The following is an 11,357-nucleotide window of genomic DNA, read 5'->3' as shown; positions in this document are numbered from 1 at the left end:
GTTGCAAATTTATTGAGCAATAAGACTTCTGAGAGTAAAACATGTGCCTGTCTGAGACTGAATCAAAGATTTGTGAAACGGTCAGGCTGTCTACCTCCTGCTCTTGTGCAAGTTAGTAAGGACAACATTCTGTGAGATGAATGACCATCTAGATTATAGTGGATCTGAATGTTTCAGACGTTTTGTCACTAGCTCCGTTTCTTCCTTTGCTTTGATTTCATTTCAGCATCTCGAGTTGGACTGTCATTTCCCTTATTCTCTTGCCTAGCTGAGAGGCATACTTTCTCGCATGTTCATTTTGGTTCCATTAATAATACCATTGTTTTTTTATAGATTTTATGTACTGCCTAATATGTGTTGCTTAATACTGAGGAGGCATCTACTAATTCTTCAGACAGATGTTTCAGTCCTTTTTTTTTTCGTCCACTTTGCAATGCACAAGTCATAGTATCATGTCATCAAGAAAAGCATCCTGCCATAAAAACACCATGGCAGACTGAGACACAGCAATCTTTTCATGCAGTTTGAGCTGACAGTCCCCTGATGAACTTGTTTTCAGTATAAATGGATCCTACTTGAGCCACACAGGGCTAATGGAACAACTATTGCTCAGAATCAATGTAGCTATTATATCCATTAGTCTGAGGGATAGAGCTCTTTCTCTGCTAGAGCCCTCAAATAAAGTATTGACATAAATTATGTTGAAAGATAAGTATGAAGCTGCAATTTCCACTCTTTTTATCAATATTTCTGTTTTTTTCACAGAATCACAGAATGGTTCAGGTTGTAAGGGACCTTGGAGATCATCCAGTTCCAATCCCCATGCCATGGGCAGGGACACCTGCCACTGGACCAGGCTGCTCAAAGCCTCATCCAGCCTGGCCTTGAACACTTCCAGGGGTAGGGCATCCACAGCTTCCCTGGGCAACCTGTTCCAGTGCCTCACCACACTCATGGTGAAAAAGTTCTTCCTGATATCTAATCTAAATCTACCCTCTTTCAGTTTGAAGACATTACGCCTTGTCCTATTACTACATGCCTTTGTAAAAAGTCCCTCTCCAGCTTTCTTGTAGGCCTCCTTCAGATACTGGAAGGCCACTATTAGGTCTCCCCAGAAGCTTCCCTTCTCCAGACTGAAAAATCTCTCAGCCTGTCCTCACAGGAGAGGTCCTCCAGCCCTCTGGTCATCTTTGCAGCCCTCCTCTGGACCTATTCCAACAGGTCCATTCCTTCTTGTGCTGAGGACTCCAGAGCTGCATGCATTACTCCAGGTGGGGTCTCATGAGAGCGGAGTAGAGGGGTAGAATCACCTCCCTCGACTGGCTGGACACGCTTCTTTTGATGCAGCCCAGGATACAATTGGCTTTCTAGGCTGCAAGCGTGCATTGCCGGCTCGTGTTGAGTTTCTCATCCACCAGCACCCCCAAGTCCTTCTCCTCAGGGCTGCTCTCAATCCATTCTCCACCCAACCTGTATATCTGCCTGGGATTGCCGTGACCCAGGTGCAGGACCTTGCACTTGGCTTGGTTGAACTTCATGAGGTTCATACAGGCCCACCTCTCAAGCCTGTCCATGTCCCTCTGGATGGCATCCCTTCCCTCCAGCATGTTGACTATGCCACACTGTAGGAATGCATCTGAGAGAAAATGGTCATGTGAGCCAGCCTCCCTACTATGAGAGATTAGATTAAGGGCAAAACAGGTGGTAGAAGACGGAATTAGTACATGGGAAAAATGGGAACTGAGAAGGTAGAAAACATGTTGTGCTAATGACTAAGCAATTTACTATGCGAATTCTTGTAACCAATTTGATCCGTGAATGAACTGCATGGACAGCGCGTGGACAGTGTAACTAGCTAATCAGAAATAAGCAAGTGGCATGTACGGCTACAACACAGGGTATAAAAGATGATGATCTGTGCTTAATAAAGGGCTTCTGTTGATTCACATTGGATCGTCTGGAGTCCAGTTATTTCTCCTCACCACACAGCTTGTTGTCGTCAGAAAACTTGCGCTCAATCCCACTGTCCATGTCTCTGACAAAGATGTTAAACAGTACTGGTCCCAGTATTGACCCCTGAGGAACACAGCTTGTCACTGGTTTCCACTTGGACATTGAGCCATTGACTCCAACCCTTTGAGTGTGGCCGTCCAGCCAGTTTCTTATCCACCAAGTGGTCCATCCGTCACATCCATGCCTTTCCAATTTAGAGACCAGGATGTCATGTGGGACAGTGTCAAATGCTTTGCAGAAGTCCAGGTAGATGATGTCGGTTGCTCTCCCCTTATCTACCAATGCTGTGTCAACATTATAGAAGGTCACCAGATTTGCCAGGCATGACTTGCCCTTGGTGAAGCCATGTTGGCTGTCACCAATCACCTCCTTATTTTCCATGTGCCTTAGCAGAGATTCCAGGAGGATCTGCTCCATGATCTTTCTGGGCACAGAGGTGAGACTGACCGGTCTGTAGTTCCCCGAGTCTTTCTTTTTTCCCTTTTTGAAAATGGGCTTTACGTTTCTCCTTTTCCAGTCAGCGGGAACCAGACTGCCATGACTTTTCATATATAATGGAAAGCGGCTTAGCAACTTCATCTGCCAGTTCCCTCAGGACTATGGATGGATTTCATCAGGTCCCATGGACTTATGCACCTTCAGGTTCCTCAGATGGTCTCAAACCTGGTCTTCTGCAGTGGGTGGTTCTTCATTCTCATAACCCCTGCCTTTGCCTTTGGCAACTTGGGCACTGTGGTTAGAGCCCTTGCTGGTGAAGACCGATGTGAAAAAGTCATTCAGTACCTCAGCCCTGTCCATATCCTGGGTGACCAGGTATCCTGTCTCCTTCCTGAGAGGTCCCACATCTTCCCTAGTCTTGCCTTTACCCCTGACGTACTTACAGAAGTTTTTCTTGTTATCCTTGATGTCCCTAGCCTGATTTAATTCTGTCTGGGCTTTAACTTGCCCAGTCTGGTTCCTGGTCACTCGGACAGTTTCTCTGTATTCCACCCAGTCAACTCGTCCTTGCTTCCACCCTCTGTAGGCCTCCTTTTTGCTTTTGAGCTTGTCCAAGAGCTCTTTGTTAATCCATGCAGGCCTCCTGGCATTTTTGCCTGACTTTTTCTTTCTTGAGATGCACCACTCCTGGTCTTGGAGGAGGTGATCCTTGACTACTAACCAGCTTCCTTGGGTCCCTTTCCCCTCCAGTGCTTTTTCCCATGTTATCTGGCCAAGCAGATCCCTCAAGAGGTCAAAGTCTGCTCTTCTGAAGTCCATTGTAGTGAGCTTGCTGCATGCCCTGCTCACTGCCCTAAGGATCTTGAACTCTACCATTTCATGATTACTGCAGGCAAGGCTACCCTTGAGCTTTACATTCCCCACCAGCCCCTCCTTGTTGTTAAGGACAAGGTCCAGAATATTTCCTCTCCTCATTGGCTCCTCTGGCATTTGAAGAAGAAAGTTGTTTTCGATGCATTCCAAGAACTTCCTGGATTGCTTGTTCCCTGCTGTGTTGTCCTTCCAACAGATATCAAGATGGTTGAAGTCCCCCATGAGGACCAGGGTCTGTGAATGTGATGCTGCTTCTATCTGTCTATGGAGGGCCTCATCCGCTCTGTTGTCCTGGTCAGGTGGCCTGTAGCAGACCCCTACTGTAATGTCCCCTGCCCCTGGGTTCCCTTTAATCCCGACCCATAATCCCTTGATTGGCTCTTCATCCATCTCCAGATGGAGGTCCATGCACTCCAGCTGTTCATTGACATAGAGGGCAACACCCCCTCCTTGTCTCCCCAACCTGTCCTTCCTGAAGAGTCTGTATCCCTCCATTCCAACACTCCAATCATAAGAGCTATCCCACTGCATCTCTGTGATGCCAATAAGATCATCGCCTTGGAGGTGTGTGCACATCTCTAACCTCTCTTGCTTGTTTCCCATGCTACGTGCATTTGCATAAAGGCACTTCAGTTGGGTGCCCGATGAAGCTGTCTCACTGGCTGGAATGGCTGCTTTTTCTTCATGCTGCTCTTCAGGTGGTCTTCCTTTGAGGTGTTTTAACTGTGACTCCCCAGTTTCTATTGCCTCAGGAGCCCCTGGCTCGTCCCCATAAGACTTTGAGTGTGCTGCAGTGCACCCAGCACATCTCTGAGCAACAGGTTGAGGGCCTTGGCTAGTGACCCATCCCTCAGACCTTGGAGCATCATCCCTTGGCTTGTCACAAGCAAGCTGGGTAATAACCCCGTCAGCCAACAAGCCCACTTTAAAGCTTGGTCAATGAGCCCCACTTTCAGAAAGATGAACCCCATCAGACACCAACAAGCCTGGTGCCATTTAGGCCATCTCATTGTCGAAAAACCCAAAATTGTGGTGGTGACACTGCCACAGAGCCAAATACTGACAGACTGCAGACATCTGTTTCTTTCAGAATCGCTGCCTATAACTGGGAGAACAGAAGAAAAGATAACCTGCACCCCAGATTCCCTTATTAATCTTCTGTTGTGGTTTAGCCTCAGACAGCAACAAAGAACTACATGGCTGCTCTCTCAGAGGTGTCCCCCCCCCAGGGAAAAATTGGAAGAAAAAAGGCAAAACTCGTGGGTTGAGACAAATGCAGTTTAACAGAACAGCAAAGGGAACAAGAAAACAACAACAGTAACACGGACGGAGGAATATACAAACACGGTTACGGTACCACCACTCACCAACTGGACCTGGGATGCCCCAGCCCGCTCCCAAGTGGCGACTTCCTGCCCCCTCCCCCAGCAGCTCCAACTGGGCATGGATCACATGGGATAGAATACCTGTGTCCCTGTCGGAGCCTGGGGAGAATTAACCTATCCCCACTGAAACCAGGAAACCTTCCCAAGGCCCTGAAGTGTCTTCTGATTGCTTTTGGGCTATGTGTTCCCACCTCATTGCCACCCATGTGAAAGCGCAACAGCGAGTAGTAGTCTGAGGGCTGAACCAGGCTGGGAAGTCTCCTAGTGATGTCCCTGACCTGGGCCCCAGGGAGGCAGTGTACTTCCCTAAGAAGTGGGTCCGTCCAGCGTATTGAACCCTCTGTTCCCCTCAGAAGGGAGTCACCTATTACTATATCCCACCTCTTCTTCCTTGTGGAGGTGGTTTTTAAGCAGGGGGTAGGCCTTACTGCTCCTGGCAACTCTTCTGGTGTAGTCATACCATCTTCCATATCATCCATGGGCTGGCCTACTTCCTTGAGAGCCTTATACCTATTATACAGAGGCACCTGTTTAGGGGATGTGGGCAAGGAGGGGGTTCACTTGCCACTCCTAGTACAGACTAGCCTCCATTCACAGTTCTTCTTTTGTACACTGCCTTCAGTCTGGCACGGGGAGGGTACCAGATCTCCTTCAGCTTGTTTTTTTTTTTTTCTCAGGGAGGTCAGAGCCTGATACCACCAATCTATCTCTTTCTCACACACCCTGATGCTCCGCAGCCTTTCTGCTTCCTCTTTTAGCTCTGCTACCAGGCTGAGTAGATCATCCACCAGGGCACAACTCACACAGCTGTCATCTCTACTACCATCAACTAGCCGTGAGACGTTGAAGCACTCCATGCAGCCAGAGACCTGGGTGGCTGCATGCTTCCAGGGGAGCTCTGTTTGCATGGCTACATCTGCTCTGGCAAGTGCAGAAGACACAGGAAGCTGCGTCTTTTGTGTAGAGACCATGGCTGAACTCCCCTCTTGATCTTTCCACACCCTTCTCATGCGCCCCTTCGTGTGAACTGCTGCACCACAACCCCATGGCTGACGGGCCATGCCCTGTTTGTCCATCCTGGTCACCACGTTCCTGGTCACTTGCGCTCCCCGGGGACACCTTTTAAGGGGGGTGGGGCAGTGGCCGCTGCTGCTGCTGCTGCAGGCCCTGCTCCTGCCTCATCAGACGCTGCCGCCACACAAGCTGCAGGTTCCCTGTGGGTCCTGCTGCTGCCTGGGCCCGTCCCAGCCTCAGAAAACCTCGTGAAAAACCCCTTTTCTCTGTGATCGCCCAACTCTGCTGCGGATGTGCCAGCACTGGAGCTGCTTGTCTCGGCGAGTCAAGTAATGCTTGTCTATTGCATTTTGAAAAAGAATAGCATGCAACAAGACACAGTATATGTCAGATAAGTAAAATGGATTAACATTGTTACAGTCTGCTTCAGAGAAGGAGATCATAAGAATTATATTACTTATTACGTACAGAGTATTTTTTTTCTCCACATGTAGTATGTAGCCCACTTTTTCATCATACTTCATATTTAAGACAACCATTTTCTTAGTGTCTTCCGAAAAAAATTTACTGAAAAAAATGGTACCCTAAATAAGTTCTGTTCATGACATATCACAGACTAGTTCTCTGCAGTCTTTGTGGATTACTATTGGAGTCCATGCATCAGTCTATAATTCTCTAGCATAGACCGTTCTCTAGCATATAGTATATAATGCGCTAGCTGTTCTTTAGATATTCTGATAACTCTGGGGAAAAAAAGGAGTTCAGATTTTTAGTTCACGTAGAATCACATTTCAGTGCCTGGATATTGGCATCTTAATCTCAAATTGAACTCCAGATAGGTGTGATAACCCTAATTCACACACAAACAAACAAGCGAGAGCTGGGTTTTTATGTGTTTCTGTCTGAATTGCCTCACATAATCATACCTCTGCACCACAACCTGCCAGAACTCCAGAATTACAGTATGATGCTTCTAAGGGTAGGTGGAAGTTGAGAGCATTTGCATCATAGGGTCATTTCATCAAGAACTTTTTCAATGCAAAAGGCATTGAAGTAAAGGGAGAAGAGATAAACAAGAACACAGAGATACAAACCTTTTAGACAAGGGATAATGGAGACAACGGCAAAGACAGAAAGTTGCCAGCAACTAATTTAGAATTTAAGAATGGCCATTAAGAAACTCCAGGCACAGCTTTGGAGAGTCCACCCTGGACTTTTGGTGCATGAAGCTGGACCAGATGGTGAGTAGGGGACCGTGGTTTGGCATCAGAAGCCATGATTTAGACAGGGGTACCCGGCAGAGGGGATGTGCTGATGCCTGGGGAATCTGCAAGTGTGTGTGTGCTTGTGAATCCAGACAGTATCATGCGTATGCCTGCACTAGTGACTTCTTGTCTCTGCCAGGCCCAGAGGTGGTGGAGGCATGGCTGCCTGTGCCTGTGTGTGATGTGGGTCCTGTGTGTGGCTGCTTTTGACAGCAGAGCCTTTTCTGTGGCCGTCTGTATGGCTGGCTGTGTCAGTGTCATCTGTGTGTATATCTATCTGGGCATGTCCATGTGTCTCCAGGATAGGTGCTCACCTTTGCTAGAGGTTGAACATGCAGGCAGGAAAGTGGCAGCTGCATGCATCAGACTGGTCAGAGACCCTGGATCCCCAGGAACTGGGCTGTGCTGCTGGAGGCGGTGGCCACTCCTAATACCCCTTTACAACCTCTGCACTCGTCTTGACTGAAGACCACTGTTGTCCAACAGGAGTTGGTGCAAGCTGTAGTGCTGTGTTGCGCTGCACCTCCAGCGTGGTCTTCAGGTCTGTTTTGTACTGCACAAATCCCCTGGCTTCAGGATAAACTCAGCATCTAATTTTACAAAGGAGACTGCAGGTAGCTCCCACTTGTTACCGGCAATTACACCACCTGCATGGCCTTGCCTTTATCTAGCAGCGAGAAGTTCTCTTGCTAGCAGCAAGAAGTATCCGTGCAGCAAGAAGTTCTCATGTCAACACCCTTTCTGTTTGACAGTAGAAATTATCAATATAATTGTTTTCTTTTTAAAAATCCTATACTAACTCAAATGACCAAAACAGAGTAACCCTTCCATTGACAGGATGTATATGGCATGCTGCGTGTTAATCAGCGGTCCATTTGATGCTTCACAGTTTGGGGTTCACAGTATCTGAAGTGATGCAGCTTTATCTATACTGTCTTCTCCTCTATAGCATTAACTCCAATAAACAGCTTTTTAAATGACACTTGACACTGTCTGTCTGTCTGTCTTATTGGGATCACAATAATCTAGCAATTCCTGGTGCAAAAAGCCCTCCTATGCTTCTCCCATCTTCATGACTAATTTCACATCCACTATCTTATCTTAGCAAAGAAAATGAGAAGAGTGAAGAGGTAAATTGACGAATCCTCCAGATGGGTACGTACCACAACCAGAGTAAAAAAGTAAAAATAAATGAAGCTTTAACCTTCCTTTTAAAATGACAGGTCTCAAACCAACTTCTCTATGACCATCCATTTCCTTGGCACTCAAGTAGTTTCTTTCATTCCAAAATTAATCTTTTATTTGCACAAAAAGGGACATTGTTTTCATCTGGTCTCAACTCCAAAGCCTAAGACATAGGTATGTTTACATAAGCTTATTGTTTTGACTTCACACACAAACAATATTCAGCAATGGAGATGTCCAAGTGTCAGTTTGTCTCTTACTACGGCAGAAAACTCTTTAGAACACATAAGCTGTGTTTTTACTTCATCCATTTCACTCCATTCTATACCAGTAGAGAAGAGGGTTACCAGCCCAGCCACAGTTCTGTACGTTCAAGATATCTGAAGTGAATCATTACCCCTTCAAATAAACTTTCTTCACAGAATAGAGCTGAAGAGCTCATCCGGGGAATATCTTCATCAGAACTCAACAGAAGGCTGAGGTCTTATGTATTTGTGGAGTGCTTCTCATTAGGTACATTGTCCTCTTCTCTGATAATTTCTTTCCCTTGTCACCGTGTAATTATTTTTAGATAAGCTCCACAGAACTGTTTTCACAATATGCAGAGAATATTGTGAGTTTCATCTTACCACAGGTAAACATATCTGTGAAGTGCAGAACTATTTCTGTATGGATGGACAGGACATAGAGGATACACTAGCATGCAATTCACTTCATCTGTATGCCAAATCTACTGTTAAATGACATGGAAAATAATCTGAAAAATAATTCTTAAAAAAAACCAAAAAAACAAAGAAACCAACCAACCAAAAACAATAACAACAACAACATCTGGAGGATTGATTCAGAACTACAGGGTAGATATGGATTTTTGGTAAGTGATGGCAAGTCATATTGTCCTTGCAGTAATGCACACAATAGCAAAGCTACAGCTAGATTTAATTTAATATAATTCATAAACATGTCATGTATTTATATTTTTGGCTCTCAGTTTTTTCAAGGCTTGTTTCACCTCTTTATTCCTCAAGCTGTAAATCAAGGGGTTCATCATTGGAGACATCAGTGTGTAAGAGAGAGAAAGCAGTTTGTTACTGCTGCTTGAATAAAAAGCTTTGGGTCTCAGGTAGGTCACAATACCAGATCCATAAAACAGAGTAACTACGACCAGATGAGAACAGCAGGTAGAGAACGTTTTTCTCTTGCCCCCAGCTGATGGCATCTTGAAGATGGTGTGGAGTATCTGGATGTATGATGTAACTATGAGTAAGAAGGGGACCGTGATGAAGAGGACAGCTATTATGTAGATGGCAATTTCATTCTTGAAGGTGTCCACGCAAGCCAACTTCAGCAGAGGCAGCAGGTCACAGAAGAAGTGATTGATCCTGTTGGGCCCACAATATGGAAGGGTAAAGATGAAAGTTGTCTGCCCTAAGGCCAGCAAGACCCCAGTAAGCCAAGATACAGCTGAGAGCAGGAAGCACATGTTCCAGCTCATCACGGTTGTGTAGCGCAGGGGATGGCATATGGCCATGTAGCGATCATAGGCCATGACAGCCAGCAGACAACATTCTGTGATCCCTAAGAGGGAGAAGGCATACATCTGCGTGGCACAGCCCAGAAAGGATATGCCCTTCCTTTTTGTGAGGAAGTTCACAAGCATCTGGGGGATTGTGGATGTAGTGTAGCCAATCTCTAGGAAGGACAAGTTCTTGAGGAAAAAATACATGGGGGAGTGAAGGGCAGCATCTACCCTAGTGATCACAATGATGAGGATGTTTCCCACCAAAGCACTGAGGTACATGAGTAATACCAGACAAAAGAGAGAGCCTTGGATCCCTGGAATGCTGGAGAAAGGTAAAAATTGGAAATAGGCCACCACTGTGTGGTTTCTGCTGGTCATGTCCCTCAGGTGTTTGGGTTTTTTTAACTGGAGAAATTAATCTAGAGAAATGCAAAATAGTAAATTAAATATTTTTATATATATTACTTTGTAATAGTACAAGATCCCAGAAGAGGAAGTGATATTTTACTGCTGTGTTTAGGTATTTTCAGTGCTAAAGATTGTTTAGAGGTAGGAGGGAAGGTTCCATTCACATAGCTTTTGATAACTAAGAACAACTTTTCCAAATGAGTGTACTTCACTCCTAGTCAATGGAAAGGAAGATATGTCTTCTTTATGATGGCAGAATATTTTACTCCTCCTGTGTTTTAGGATGAGGATTATACTCTACTGCCCCAGTCTTTGAAGTGGACTTTTTTTCCATTATCCAGCTGAGATCTGCTACCCTAATACCTGCTACCAATCAAAGAAGACTGGTCCTTAAAACCCAGAAATGATTCATTTATTGATAGAGCAGGGTTTTTGGCAATGAGTCCCTCTTGCTATCATTATGTGGATGTGGTTCATTCTAGAAAACAACCACTTACTGAACACAGATAATCCTGTGTTCCAGATACGCTCCACAGTATCATACATAATTACTATCATCAGTGTGTGTCTTCACTGCTATCGCACTGCATACTACATAAAACCAAAAGTAGTACCAGTCCACAAAAAAAGGTAAAACTGAGAGCACATGCTACCTTTTGTTAATCCGCTCAGGGTTAGGTCAAGTTCAGCATAGTGTGAACAGACAGGAGGCAATAGGCACAGATAGCAATACAGGAAATTCTATTTAAAAATGAAGGTGATTTTTTTGCTTCTTTGTTTGTTGTTGTATGTTGAGTTTGGTTAAGCACTAGAACAGGTTACCCAAAGAGGCTGTGGACTCTCCATCTTTGGAGATACTCAAAACCTGATGGGACACGGCCATGAGAAATGTGCTCTAACTGACTCTGCTCTGAGAGCAGATTTTTACTGGATGATTTCCACAAATCACTGCAATCTCAACTGTCCCATGATTCTGTGAAACAAATTTTTTTACAGAATGGTACACATGTTATTTTCTTCTCATAATTTATCCAAACACAAGAGGGAGGTTTATTGAAGGGGTTTTTTGATTTTTTTTTCCTTTACACATATATTGAAGAGGACAGGAAGAATTTCTATTTAAAATAGCTGTTTTGATTTCATTGATATAATTTGAATGCGATGGGGGACATAACTTTCAGTTAGTAAGAAAAAAGACAGAACCAAAGCACACACATGCATCACACAAAGACATACACAGAGAAAATCCCAGAC

The 11,357-nt window shown here is 45.1% G+C and overlaps 1 protein-coding gene across 1 annotated transcript; it reads right to left on the bottom strand.

Moving 5' to 3' along the window:
* Window positions 1–9,137: 9,137 nt before the first annotated feature.
* LOC128919442 (olfactory receptor 10A4-like) lies at window positions 9,138–10,073 on the bottom strand. Its single transcript, XM_054224769.1, has one exon. The coding sequence runs from the start codon at window positions 10,071–10,073 to the stop codon at window positions 9,138–9,140; it is 936 nt and encodes a 311-aa protein (XP_054080744.1).
* Window positions 10,074–11,357: the final 1,284 nt, after the last annotated feature.

This window comes from Rissa tridactyla, chromosome 19 (genome assembly GCF_028500815.1).
Source record: "Rissa tridactyla isolate bRisTri1 chromosome 19, bRisTri1.patW.cur.20221130, whole genome shotgun sequence".
NCBI classification, from domain to species: Eukaryota; Metazoa; Chordata; class Aves; order Charadriiformes; family Laridae; genus Rissa; species Rissa tridactyla.
The sequence above is the reverse complement of the archived record's forward strand: the minus strand, read 5'-3'. Positions and strand labels throughout refer to the sequence as shown.

Bases quoted from the DNA above. Each gene is read 5' to 3' on its own strand.
- LOC128919442 (XM_054224769.1), bottom strand. From the start codon at position 10,073: ATGACCAGCAGAAACCACACAGTGGTGGCCTATTTCCAATTTTTACCT.